Source organism: Aythya fuligula, chromosome 2 (genome assembly GCF_009819795.1).
Source record: "Aythya fuligula isolate bAytFul2 chromosome 2, bAytFul2.pri, whole genome shotgun sequence".
NCBI classification, from domain to species: Eukaryota; Metazoa; Chordata; class Aves; order Anseriformes; family Anatidae; genus Aythya; species Aythya fuligula.
The window spans coordinates 70,374,570-70,389,081 of record NC_045560.1 but is presented as its reverse complement, the minus strand read 5'-3'; the positions used below and the strand labels follow the sequence as shown (position 1 = coordinate 70,389,081).

Below are 14,512 nucleotides of genomic sequence, written 5' to 3'. Positions count from 1 at the left end.
TAGCTGGAACAGCAGTGTTATCACACCAGTGTTGTGTCTACTGCTGGGCAGCAGTGGCACAGCATTGGGCCTTTCTCTAACCCTCCTAGGGGGTGGGCAAAAAAGTGAGGAGAGAAACATCACTAGGGCAGCTGACCTAAACCAACCAAAGGGATATTCCATACCATGTGGTGTCACACTCAGCAATAAAAGGTGGGAACAGGAAGAAGAGGGGAGGGGTGGGCTCTCGTTGAGAAGACGTCGGTCCTCCTCTCGAACACCGGCTGCGTGCGTTGAGGCCTTGCTTCAAGGACGTGGTCAATCATCGCTCATTTGTGGGAATTAGAGACTAATTTCTTTCCTCTGCACTTCCATATAGCCTTCATTTATTTTGTTTGTTTGTTTTCCTCCCTTCTTTTTATTTTTCCTTTTCCCCTCCCTTTTCCCCTTTCCCTTTTTATTTCCCCTTAGTTAAATTGTTTAGTTCATGGTAGTCTTTATTTAATTATTATAATTATTTCCCTTTAATTAAATTATCCTTATCTCAACCCGTGAGTTGTTCTTTGCTTTACTTCTCCCCCTCCTCATCTAAAGGAGGGGGAGTGAGAGAGCGGTTGTGGGGTTTAGCTGCCCAGCACGCCAACAATTCTGATGGAATGATTTACTACTGGGGAAGTTACTATCAAAAATCAAAACATTTTGCAAAATTGTTTCCATTTGGTTTAAAATTCCATTTCAGAGAAGAATGGTACCTAATGGTTATGTTTTGACATTTTTGGAACAGAATGCTTTAGCTGTTTTTCCAAAGTATTCTATATATAAAATATTTAAGTTAAACGGAAATACCTAGTACTGTCAGACCCAAACTCTGACAATTTGAAATCATGTCTGCATTTATGCCTCTAGAATTTCTTCCTAAGTGCTTGCATTTCCATGTTTTACTACAATTCAGAGTGCTATCTTCTTAGTCCTTTCCACAACTCCAATCCTAAAAGTACCACCTTGCAATACTGACACCTCTAGTCAAAGATATATTGTTTCTGACAGAACAAAGCAGTATATATAAGAGGCCCTCAAATAACATTATTGCAAAAGATCTGCGCAGTAACACTGAATGTATGTCCAAAATTTAACTATGCAGAGAAGACAACAATATTAATAGGGCCAACCATAAATACATGTCAGGAACAAATTGTTTTTATAGAACACTGTTTGTCCGTGATTTTGGGTCACAAAGCTGCCAAGCCAAAACAAGTATGGGGAACAGCATGTGCCAGAAATGCCCCTGCACCATGGGCTAAGAGATACCACATCTGCTTGCAGCCCTGACTTTTTTTTTCCCCAAAAATACTTTTTCAAGGATAGCCACATACTCATCACAAGGGAAACTAACTGAAAAAATCCTGAAGTTTATTATCACTTGGAACACAGCCAGCAATTACACAGCCAAGGAAAAAAACAGATGCTGTAAGGCTGCATGTCAGTCATCTTACTCTTACAAAGAAGTCGGACAGCTCTTCTGGACAGAACTGACAGTTTTAATTTCTCTGGGTTTCTTATCTCAGTTACAGACTACCACTTAGGACAGAATACAGTATTTTCTACAGCATGGTATGTCTCTGTTTTGTTATGATTGTTTTGGATTTTTTTTAATTTAAAAAACAAACATCAGCACCATTCAGTCTTTTTTTCCCCTCCCCAGTACACAGTGATGTGATACCCAGAGCTGACAATCTGCTAGCAGATCTCAATCACAAACATCATTAGGAGAAGCAGCAAGAAAAACGCGTATCCAGCTTGGGTAACTGTCACATGGAAAATCTTAACACAGTTGCTAAATTAGCTGAGAAAGAAAGGTGTGAAAGAACCAATGACCAGATTCCACATCCCAGAAGCAAAGCAAGACTCTCATTAAAGTGCCCGAATAAGGTATGGTGGGAGAGGAGGAAGAGAAAGAATACCATTTTGGAAAAGAGTTTATTTATTTATTTACATTTTATTTGGTATGAATTATATTGTCAAACAACTGCTGAGACAGAAGCCAAGCCAAAGCAGAGAGTTCTGGCAGGAAGAGCTTCCTCCGGTCACCCTCTTTCCAAAGGTCCCATATACTCAACTAAATTGCATCATGTAAGAAACTATCTAGATCCTATAAGGAAGAAGGAAATCAAGGAACAACTGTGATGTACTTATCGTATATTTATGCTCCATCAAAAAGTCCATTTTATTCTAATTGACACAAGGTATTAAGGGGCTGGATGCAGCGCCTGTGCCCAGCTGGCAGCGGGAGAAGAAGAAAAGGTTGCATTAATTCTCTAGCAACTCAAACACCTCTTAACACTACAGGCACCAACACAACAAGTTTGTAAGGAAACAAAAAACAAAAAAACAGACAAACAAAAAAAAAACACACGTGGAGAATAGATTAAAAACAAGGCAGAAAGATGAAATGGGATTTAATAAGACACAAAACAGCTTTTAATGACACTTTTAAAAATTAAAGACCTGGAATTCCATCTGGGAGATGAGAAGATGAACATGATTAGAATTGTTCTGCATATCTTGTGTTAAATTTACGGTCAAGCAGTTCCCTATAGCAAAGTTTCACATCTTCTCCACTGCCTAATATCTAAGAATCGTATTACACAGAGTATAGAAAAATTAAAACAGCAGTATATTGACATACTACTTATTATGTCCCAGTTCCTTACCTTAGCCCAACAAGTTGATCAGCACACTCAGTATCTGAGTAAGACTTTAACTTGGCTAGCAGTTAAAAAGAAGACTCAAAACATAAAAGACAATAGTTAAACAGCAACAGAAACAACCAGAAATGGTGCATCAGTAAACCAGACCCTTGTCCAATGACAGCCCTTTTTTTTTTTTTTTAAAAAAAATCCAAAGACCTGATCAATCTTTACATAACAGCAGCTGGCTCTCAAGATTCTACCTACTTTCACTTTCCTGTTTGCAAAAAACAATTAATTACTGCATACACAGGAATGATTGTCAGCTGAAATATTTTTCTAAATATAGATCAGTATACATATATATATATACATACACATATATATCTATAGATATATCTATATATACCTATATCTATATATATATATATTTAACCTTAGGTCAGTATGTTACCACCTCTACACATACAGTATATCTGGACATCCAGGCCAAACTTAATGACAGTGAACATGAATAAGAGACTATTTTCCTACCCACCTAGACTCACTGTCACTAATAAAAAGAGTAAGCACTTTGTTTATGGTAAATTGAGATATTAAACCTACTGCAAAAACACAGGAATCAAACATTTTTTGGAAGAACAGCTTTAATGTCAAATGACTAAAACCACCTTAAGAACAATGCTCTGCCCTACATAGTAGAAGCCCTGGATTTTCACTTCCAGAACTTTAATTCAAAATAAGAAGAAAAAAGCCACGTTTATCACAAGCAACTTCTGAGATTTTTAAAATTAAGATTTTTTACATTGATAAAATCCATTGTAAAAAATAACAAAAAAATAATTTACTTTTAAAAACAAATCTATTCATTATTACTTCTGAAGTTATGGCCTTGTATTAAAAGCTCAGCTTACAATAGTCTATTTTTAAAGAAGGTAAAGTAGCACTTCGGTGTCAGATATGGTGTCAGAAATTTTAAAGTTAAACCACTGCAAACTTGAAGAGCAATCAGTAAAGTATCACTTGATGGAAAACAAAGTTTGTTGAAGTGCTAAGCACTTTCTGAAAAAGATTAAATCAAAATCCCATCACCAGCTATATCACTGAAAGCAGGAAAAGCAACTGACACTGGAAAAAAAAAAAAAAGCATAACTTATTTTGCTTATTGGTGTTCTTAGGGTGGCAGAGATTTGAAAAAAAAAATCAGATTTACTAGTTGCAAAACCTTGAAGGACACGGCTCAGATGGAACTGGGTGCATTTAATTCACTTGTTTCCAATGCAAATGCTGTTTTGACCTATTTCTTTCCCTGGTTCTTCTATATTCTGGGTAGTTTTATTAATCAGGTAATATTGCACATTCTAACAGAAAAATCAAATTCCATTAAAATGTGATTTATATGGACAAGAAAAAGACTAGAAAAAATACAATATCCACCAGTTAACAGAACATAATGGGCAACAAATATATGATAAACCATACAACACCTTAAACAAACAAATTATTTGCAAAAAGTTTCTGCAAATGGATTTGAAGCTTGTGACACTGCTCATGATTACAAGAAATTAAAAAGTGAGAAAGGAGACCAGCAGGAAGAGAGTAACATGATGTTTCTCAGAAGTTGGTAGTCAGTATTGTTCTTCATAGGCCAAGGAAGACTGAGGACCAGAAAATCATAGTGTTCATTAGCTGGAATCTCTGGAGCTCGTCTAACTCCTACCTGAAGTAGGTCTACCCCCAGCAAGGCCAGGTCAGCCATGGTGCAGTTTTATTAAAACTGTCACAAAAACTTTAAAAAATGGAAACGTCAAAATCTCTCTGGGTGACCTGCTCCAGTCCTGCACTACCCTGTCACTCAATTCCAATGAGTTTTGACCACTGAGTGTCAGCCACATTATACAAACAAAAAAATTCAAAGTTCAGGTTATTCACATTGGCTATCAAATGTTTTATCAGTTTTTACAGGTTCATAAATCCTTTTGTTTTCCATACCAAAAAGAGATATAGCTGTTATATAAGTTGCAAATGCAATTTGTTTAGAAAAAAATTAGAAATTACAACCTTAATTGAATTAAATTAAGATTGTAATCTAACATGTTACAAACCATCAGGGGATCTACTTTTTGTCAACCATGCAGAGAAGACAGTACACTCATTAAAAAAACACCTTTTTTGACTCAAATCTTAACATCTTCCACCTTCATGTATTGATTTTCCACCAGTACAAATCACACTTCCTTCTTCAGACCATCTGCATAGGTAATGGGGCAGAATGGCAGACAAGAAATTACTTACTGTCTACTAAATCCTCCCCTGCTGTTAAAACCTGGCCAGCACACCTGGGCTGTGGAACACTCCATAATGTTTACTGCTGGACTCCAGAGACAATCCTGAGTGCTATTATTCTAAAGATGGTCAGTGGTGACCACAGCTACTTTTAAGATCTTAATGCTATTTTTCACATTTACAGCAGTAAAAGTTCTGTTGGGGTGCCAGTAGAAAATTTGCTATTAGAAGGTAACATCTAGAATAGAAAATTTACACAACAAAAATATTCAATTTTACATCACAATCTACATGTACACTTCAGAGAAAAAGCATAGGAAGCAAATAAGGAGCCAATAACCAGCAGATCATCCTCCAGATGTACACTTATAAATACGCACTGTTTGCAACCGTGCTCTGAAATTCTCCAGCTGAAGTCATGAATCAATAGGATTCATCTTCAGTATGTCCTACCTTGGTACAAGTCGGTTCTTTACAAAGTCACTAAGTTTACTCCAGGGTACGGCAATATCACGTTACAGCAGCCCCAAGGACACAGCAGAACTGCTTATCAGAAAAGAAGCTCACAAGCTGTCCGTTTTAGCTGTGGGCGCGGCATAAAAACCAAGGCAGAAGGGTTGTTGTGGTCCCAACAGATCCCTAGGTGTAATAGCTGCTGCCAATTGGTTCCCACTAGAAACTGCTGCTGAGTTTAGCGCTCACAAACACGTATGCACACCAAGACTTTATGCATTTGCCAATTTTATAGTATCTAAGGACAAGGCCATACAAAACTAAGCAAGATCTTTTCTTAAGAAAAGTGAAAGCTTACACTGTGATATAGCACCAAAAGATAGCAGATACCCAAGGTAAATGCATACCTTCTGATTTCAGTGCTGTAAAATCTGTTGTTAGTATAAAAACACTCACCGGTATGTTTGCTGTTGTGTGATAGGCGGCCTGGTCTTTGAGCTGTAAGCCAAAATTTCCACACAGCTGAGTCCCCCTCAAGTGCATATCTCATTTCTGGGGAACCTTGGTGGGGGTGTGGACTCTGGATGTAGTTTACACAGAAGAGATGACAACAGCTTCTTATATCCCTTGCTTTCCATAAGAAAGGAGCAGGATAGAAGCAGCCCACATATGGCGTGAGGCTGGTGCCACCACTTGCTGCTGGCCTGCTTCCTCCCAGCACTGCAGGGCCAGCTTTCTTGCTGACGGCCCCCAGCACAAACACATTGCTGGAGGAAACACTGTGGCCCAGACAAGCAACTACACACAACAGCTCACCAACCACACCTCTCACAGCCTCAAGCCATCCCCAATACATGTGATCCTCTTGCTACCATCCAGAATAACAGCAAGCTGGGATCCTTGAGACAGCAAGGGGAAGTTTTGATAGTTGGGGAACTAAAGGAGAGGAACATGATGCACACATGCACAGCTGCAAGGAGTCAGCAATAAAGGCTTCTGCACTCCAGTTGGGGTCTGGCCCTGCAGCCTTTCCTCTCAGGGCACTTTCTTGCACTTAAAATTTGGGGAATAGTTATTCGTTGAATAGTACAGACCCTGCCATTATGTGAGTTCAAAGGCTTCTGCTTCCAGCTCCATGGTTCTTGCCAGGCTGGAGGTGATTCACAACAAAGGTAGCTCACATGTCTCTGTGGTTCAGTGGAGCGGCAAAGTGAATCTGCTGCCAGTAGGTAATGTAATCATGCCCGTACTGATGGGGAGCAGCCCCTGTGAATGCTGTGGGTACCCAAATACGACCAGGCACCCAAATGTGACTAGGCCTGTACCTGTAGCACACAAGTCGATGTACCCTTGGCCAAATACTGCTGCTTAGGGTTCACAGCTAACCACAGAAAGCAGACACCCACTTCATACAGCAACCTGCGTGGCTGGGCGAGCACACCTTACAGCGTGCTCCACACATTGAGCTCGACCTCGGGCACAGCGGGCTTAGGCAGCGAGCCCAGCCCGGGCAGGGCTGCAGCTGGCCCAGGGCAGGACCCTGCGGGGCAGCAGCTCCTGCAGCCTGCCACCTCCACCGGGCACGGGGCAGCCCCCCCTCGCCTGCTCCAAGCCCCCCAAGCTCAGGACGTGCGCGCAGCGCCGGGCTGCCCCTTCCTCCTCCTCCTCTTCCTCCCCACCCCGCTGATTTCCACCCCCGATCCCCTCCCCAGGGTCGCAGGGACGGGCACCTGTAGTTGTATCCGCCGAAGCGCTGGCTCTCCCGCAGCAGGGCCCGGTAGAGCCGCAGCACCTGGGCCCGGCTGGCCGCTGCCATGTTGCCGACAGCGGGCGGCTCCTCCCGCCCGGGCCGCCTGTCCCCGCCCGCAGCGCACGGGGCCGCGCCGCTTCTCGGAGACGCCTCCCAGCCGCCCGCGGCGGCCGGGCAGGGGCAGGGGCAGGGCGGCGGCGCAAGGCGCGGCGGGGCGGTGAGTGGCGGCGGGGGCCTTGCCGCGGACACGGCCGCCAGACCTGGGCCCGTGTGGGGCCCAAAGCCTGGGCAGCCCGCGCCGGGCGGCATTTGGCGGCGGGCGGGCGGGCGGAGCTGGGGGGGGTGCTCGCGGGTCTGGGCTGTGGCCCTGTGGAGGGGGGGAAGGTGCAGCGTGGGGCTGGGATCGCTGTGGGGCCTGGAAATAAACAGCAGCTGGCGGGCACTCGGGAGGTTTGACGCGAACAGCAGGAAACGCTGCGTTACTGTGCTCTGGCACAGGTGCCCAGAGCAGCTGTGGGGTCGCCCTCCCTGCAGACCTGCAAAAGCCACAGCCGTGCTGGGGGGCTGTGGGCGTGGAGCATTCCTCCTCCAGTATCCCCTTTCACGTGGAATGAAACCATACCTAACGCTTCATCTGTATCGCTACAGCTCAGATACTAGTTAAATTAACCTCCCTCAGAAGCTCTCACCGTTTTAACCAGGGTTTCCCCCCCCCCTCAGCACTTTCATTTTCAAGATGAAGCCTCCTCCGTTTACCATTTCTCGTAATTTCTCCATAGCCATGAGAAATGACCACACCGGTTTTATTGGTGAGTTTAACACACAGGCCCACGTGTCTTAAAACTGGCCTTGAAGGGGCAGTACCCAGGCAGCAGCCCATACACACAGTGCCTCAGTATTGTATGGTCCACAGACCAACAGGTTACCCCAACAACTTAACGAGTAGGTCCTATTTGTGGTGTTCTGTAGGAACACCTATCTGTTCTGTATGTTCTAAACACACGTATAGGTTCTATAGAACATATAGGTTCTATATAGGTGTTTATTTGGTAAATCTTAGACTTTATTTTCCACTGTTGTGAGGCTGGGGCTCTTGTTCTACTTAACCACCTCCTTTGTTGTGTATGCTTGAGGCATCCCAGTCCTGTTGTTGCTGGGAACCACATGCATAGCATCCTTTTCTGCTGAGAGTTTTGCCCCTGCAGAAGAAATTTGACTTTGTAACTTAGATGTCTGTTGCCCCAGCTGTATTGATAATATCAGTAATATGGTTTCTGTGATTACATGTTCTTACTTTCTTCACAGTGTGTTTTGTACACACAGCATATATATATATATATATTCTACATGTGTCTCTGGCAAAAGTGCTTAAATTGTTGCTGTGGATTGAACCCATGTTTTGTTATATACATGTTTGAGTATTATTGTTTGTGCCAGTTGTATATCAGATGCAGTTGCATGGAACTAAAGTACTTCTTAAATAATAGAGATATCAGTGGAGCTTTGCAAACTCATCCTTGCATGCATGCTTACGTGGTTGCTATATTTTAAAAGCCCTTTTAGGCTGTTGGAAACTGAGATTTTCCGTACATACCAAATTTCGTGGATGTTCATTTTATCATAAACCAAATCTAGAAATTTTATAGGAAAAGTTGCATTTTTATAGAAAAATGCAAGCCAGGGAGGTGCTGTGATAGGCGTAATGTTTTTGAGGCCTTCCTCAGAAGTCTCCTCTCGTCTCCCGTTTCTGTCTTAAACTTTATTTAATGTCAGGAGATAAGAACAATTTTTAAGCCAGAACTTCTCTTTACGCAGTCAAACTAGTGCTGTTGACTGGAAAAAATTATTTTCATGTGTGTTTTCCTATTGCTTTTTCTTGTAAGCTATAGATTATGTCCTCAGAAGTCCCGTCGTTCTGTAGCAAGTGGGCATTACCTCTGCTATGACTGAAGTCTGTAATTTTAATATGATGGGTTGCATGTTCCTGCTTGCCTTATGTTTAGGTGCATTACTGCAAGCCTGCAGAGAATTTCAAGCACAGACTCAGCCCAAATGACCGCTGTTGTGTCCTGTGACATCACATTGGAGCCTATGTATGGTGAAGCTGAAGAGATGGCTTTCTTAAACTGTCTACTCCTGTCTAATGGGAATCCATACTTTAATTTAGTTTAGACATCAAGTCAGGACCAGTCACCAGTCAAGGCATGGGAAGATGTTTTTCTTTAATTCTCCTCCTCCCTTTTTAAAAAAAAACACCTCTGGTTTAAAACTCAGTGCTGTTTTATTTTTACCATTTATGGGGATGGGAGAAGAGATTTATTTTTTAATTGCAGGCGTGCATATCATTGAAGGGGGTTGGTCAGTGTTCATTTGTACAGAAATCTTTACTTCTGGCATTTGGTCTGAGGGAGGAAAATGGCCTGTGCTTTTCCTTTCTGCATCTCTTGTGATAAATAAGCGATTTGAGAATGATGAGTAGTATTGATATTTGGAATAGTTACTAACATTTTGAATTTGTAGCTGCTTAAAAGAAAAAGAAGGGGAATTTGGATGACATACCTGAAGAGACCGTGGACTGGTGTGAAAGGAAACAGCTGTTATATTCTTCAGTACATATTGGATGTTCTATTGTACATTGCCAAATTGCTCCTTGCGGTACACTATCTCAGCTTTATGACATGGCACTCAACACTTTAAGAGAACATGTGCTTTCCTGTTATGCTGCTGTTCGTGTTGATTATTTTTCTTTTGGGGTCAGAATGATAATTGATTGTTGTGATATTATCATCTCTTAATTATTATTTTCCAGTTTGTGAAAACTTGTTAACTTTTCCCTGCTGCTGTGGTGCTTTCTCTCTCTCTCCTTTCCTGCAGTTAGTGTTGATGGACAGTGAGATCCTATCCGTCCTAGAGTAGATCCTTTAAAACAAGGGTGGTAAATCAAGGGAAGTTTTGGATTTCACTCACAAACGTAATGAATTACAATTTAACCATTCCCAATAGTGAGCAAAATTTCCACAGTATCAAAAGGAAGCCTTGAGTGTAACTATGCTTTTTTTCTTTAAAAAAAAAAAAATATATATATATATATTTATTTGATTGTCTTATAGGACAGGACATAAGAGGAAATTTTTAATCAGGAGGAGAAACTTCTGTGTTTCAAATTCATCCCTGCTCCTGAGTTATTTGTGCATCTTGGAAAACTCTACTTAAGATTTCAGAGGGAAGAAAAAGCAGGAGGAAACTCCTTTGTCATTTTTTATGTTACCCCATTTCTTTCTGAACTGAATTGCAGAATGTTTTGTAAAGTAAGACTTTAAGAATAGCAATAATAATTAAAAAAAAAAAAAAAGCAAACATAACACACCAAAAAGAAAAAAGCACACCTGAATTCAGCAGTTGGTTTTCTGAAGTAATACTTACTCAAGTCAAGAAATTCCTGTTTTATCATTGCTGTTAAATCTGTGCTAGTTCCTGATTGCTAGTGCTGCAGGTATTGGACTGGAGGGAACAGCAAATTCAGTTTTTGTTTTTTGACCTTAGTTTTAATTCTGTAATTTCCTGTGGCTATGTGCAGCACCAGAGTGTTTCATGGCCATTGTATTGCCTGCTAATTGTGTATCATGTTAAGCAGCTGGACAGTGCAGTTCAGCAATCATCAGATAACATCTGGATCAATGATGTGCTGTGTTGACATACACTGTTTATTTTAAAAGATGTTGATAGCAAACATGTGTCTATGAAATACGTTGAAATTCTTGAATAAAAAATGCTGTAGCAGTCCAAAGTTAAAAAGATAATTTTGTTACAGGAATAGGCCAAAGAATAAGTAATAGGGGATTAATATTACTAATAATGTTCAAATAATTCTCTGTGTAATAGCTACATAAGATGCATGTGACACATCTGACCTTAATGCTGATGAAATCCAAGGTATTTTTCTGGACCAGGAGCCAAGGAGTAAAAGTATTTCCAGTGTGGTCATTTGCTATACTGAAATTTTACTGAGAAATTTAATCATGGGAAGAGCGAAGGACAGGCTTTATTTATTAAGCGTTGTCATCCATGGCCTCATCAATTCACAAGTGCTTTCTCTGCTGTGCTTTCCAGTTTCATCTTGTCGAGACTTAAATAACTTCCTTTTCCATGGGAAAAATAATCTACTTCATATCATGTCTTGCTGTTAAGTAATGTTTTCTGCTGCTTAGCCTAAGCCACCCTCTTACCTAAGTTCATCCTGCTATTTCAGCTATGCCTCTTGGGGTCACTGTGTGTAATTCCTCACCTCTCTTATTTACACCATCATCGTACTGTCCACAGCTGTCATCTAGCCAGGCTAACTTATGTAGTTATTTTGATTATTTTTCTTCTTTCTACGTAGATACTGCATTTTTTAGCTCAGAAATCAAGCTTAGCTAGAAAACAAGGACTGATACTTTGTTTAAGAGTAACTGATAATCTCTCTGTAGCCAACTCCCTTGTATATTTTTTGCTGATTTGTGGTTTGCAGTTGATGGGCTGGTTATAGAGGGTGCTGCCAGCCTTTTTATTAAGGACTATGATTGCATCTGAGACATCTTGCTAGAGCAAAGTTTGTCCTTCTCTTGAAATAAACTCTCTTGAGTTTATTTCTTATTGTATGTGTGATTTGTATCATGTATGATTTTTTTAATGCAAATACGTGTACAAGCAGCACGCAGTCATGTGGTGGTCGTAAAGGTGAAGGTCAAGCTATTCATCCCTATTTTCAGTGCTGCAACATTGCTTCATTCACATCAGGCACTGTTCTGCAGGATTCTCTCTCTTTTTTTTCCCAATTACCCAGACTCACATTCCAGGTATGGGAAACCAAAGGCCACCTGTAGCTTGTGTGCATCCTGGTTCTTCCCTTGTTCCTGCATTGTGGGCATGGCCCATGATACAGGGGCTAGCTCCACCCAAGTCATGGGCTATTGCTTAAGTCCTCCCTGAATTTCCACTTCACTAAGTGTTTCCTAATGAATACTTGTTTAGTGGTGATTTCCTGGAAGCAATTCCTAAAGCAAAGTATCAAAAGGAGATATCTCATTGCTATCAGCTAGAGTGGAGCTGCTGTAGGAAGAGTTATTATCCAAGGTAAAATAAAAGCGGGGAGTGTTGTATAATGTGTGGAAAGCATGTAATTGGGGAAAGATGTGACCTCTGCAAAAGGTACATGTGGGACACTAATATTTTGAATTTTTACTGAAGGAAGGTTAAAACAAAACAGTGGTTTACGATACATGTGTAAAGCAGTAAGGATGAGGTAGGTTGTAAGTAATTTGCCTGTTTTAATTTTCTGACTGTGGTGAGGAGAGGGGAGATGTGGCTTTCCATTTGTGAGGTGTTTCCCTTTTATATGATGCCGTGCATCTATGTGACATCTTGCTCTGTTAGCTTTGACTTTTGGTCCAGAAAAAAGTTTAAATATGAAAAAAAAAAAAAAAAAGCAAATCTAAAGAGAGTATTTCTGATGTGGGAAGGAGTCATAGTTATGGAGTAACGTTTTCATTGAAATGAGGAAAATAATAGACCTGTGTTAGAGCACTGTAGTAATGGTGGTCTTTAAGGTAATACTTTAATTTTGCATGATCCTTCGCATTTTTGATCTTTTATTCTCTGTCAATATCAAGTTTTTGTCCCTGGAGCTCTGGCTAGCATTCATAATAGTGCATTAAGAACATGTTTATCAATATCTCATGCTTCAGATGCATTTATAAGATAAGATAAATTGTCAATATCTCCTACGTGCCTTCACACTTCTAGACAGAATTTTCTTCTAATTTTATTCCTGTTCCAGTTCTTCATATCTGGGCTGATTGTGTCAAAATTTACCTTTCAGCCTGTCTCTGAAGAGAAGGAATGAAGCACTAACAGGCAAAGGAAGCAGGGCTGCAAAAATATTATCTCCAGTTGCTGGTAAGTGCTTACAAATACATTTAGTATTCTGAATCTGTTTTTGACACCCGCATTGTCAGCCTTTTTCGTTAATAACAAGTTTTGAGTCTTTGTTTAAAATAGTAACAATAAAAATATATTCATCAGCAACTGTTAAAGACCTTGCTACATATCTAACATAGATTTCATTAAAACGTATATCTAACGTACAGATTTAACGGGTTTCCTTACTCCCAATACCAAGACAAAGAAAATGATGAGATTCAAGATACAAAGATAGGCAATAATAATATTCTAAAGGACAAGTTATATATTTGCATTGGAGTCCATTTCTTTGAGTATGATTCCTTTGAAAGCTGTCCAACTATACAGGCAGTAAGTTTCTGTTCAGTGTGAGAACAGCCAATACACTGTCCTTTCTTTACAACTATTTATAGTTGATCCAACTTGGAATCCAGCACAGGATGAGGGGAGAGTGAGCTCAGTGAGCTTAGATGAGAAGTAATAGTTACAGCCTTACAAAATCTCACCATTAACTTTCCAATGTTATTTTCTTCTCCTGGACATAGAACAGGTTAAAAGGAGAGTGTGTCTGTGTATCTTCATAAAGTTTTGTGTCTTAGCTCAAACTGGGGATGAGCATGGATTTAGGTGGGGTTGCAGACTGATGAAATGTAGCTACCAGCTTTCCCGTAGGGGTAGGTTTAATGTTTTACAGAAAAGCAGCAATGGGGAAGGAGTAGTTTGAAGTACATTTCTGGCAAGTTTTATGGAAAGCTCACGTGTCTGGAGTCCTGCATTTAAATATCTGCTTGTTCTAGAAGTTTTGGGATTAGCTTTTTCAAGCATGTCTCATAACCTAGGATCAGTTTTGTTGTTTTTTTCCTGGTGCTATACATACTTTCCATCAATTTTTTTGCAGGTGAGTTACGTGGTTAACTTTCACCTTTTTTGAAAGTAATTCCTGGTGAAGTGTGTGTTATTAAAGCTGAAAAAGCAGATAAACAGGGCAGATTGTCGGGGTTCTTGCAGAGTTTTACTTGTGCTTCTTTAAAAAAAAAAAAAAAGTGTATGATTTGGAAATTGGTTTGACATAATCTTTTTGTTTTCTCAGTTATTTTTTCTATAACATAACTTTTCTTCTTTTGCAACACTGATTCCAACTTTGATTTTATTATACTAACTGCTTTCAGGGTGAAAAACTATATAGTGTATTATTCCAGTACCTCCCTTGGGAAGTTAATGTTCTAAAATGGACAGATACAACATAGCACATACAAAATATTCACCTACTGAAGAAGTAATTAAATGTCATCTCTCTATAAAGGTTTGTTGGACATTGAAAAGCTAGTTGTCTTTTATGTTGGCACACCAGCTTTGTCAAGCTTTATGGAAGAAAGTTGTTCCAAGTAGAGTGATGTTGAGTGATAAAGTAAATGAT

General features: G+C 40.3%; 2 protein-coding genes across 3 annotated transcripts in view; one reads left to right on the top strand and one right to left on the bottom strand.

The window, feature by feature from the left end:
* LYRM4 (LYR motif containing 4) overlaps positions 1 to 7,289 on the bottom strand; it is a 94,222-nt gene extending 86,933 nt beyond the window's left edge. The window contains exon 1 of the mRNA XM_032181403.1: positions 7,136 to 7,289. Within this exon, the coding sequence (XP_032037294.1) occupies positions 7,136 to 7,221 (86 nt within the window). The 5' untranslated portion in view covers positions 7,222 to 7,289. The remainder of the gene's footprint in view (positions 1 to 7,135) is intronic.
* Positions 7,290 to 7,318: 29 nt separating this feature from the next.
* FARS2 (phenylalanyl-tRNA synthetase 2, mitochondrial) overlaps positions 7,319 to 14,512 on the top strand; it is a 247,055-nt gene continuing 239,861 nt past the window's right edge. The window contains exons 1-2 of one of the 2 annotated variants that reach the window (XM_032181399.1): positions 7,319 to 7,372; positions 13,016 to 13,092. The gene's annotated coding sequence lies outside the window, so the exon portion shown is untranslated. Of the gene's footprint in view, positions 7,373 to 10,177; positions 10,198 to 13,015; positions 13,093 to 14,512 lie in introns of those variants that run through there. The other variant, XM_032181400.1, reaches the window with a different exon arrangement.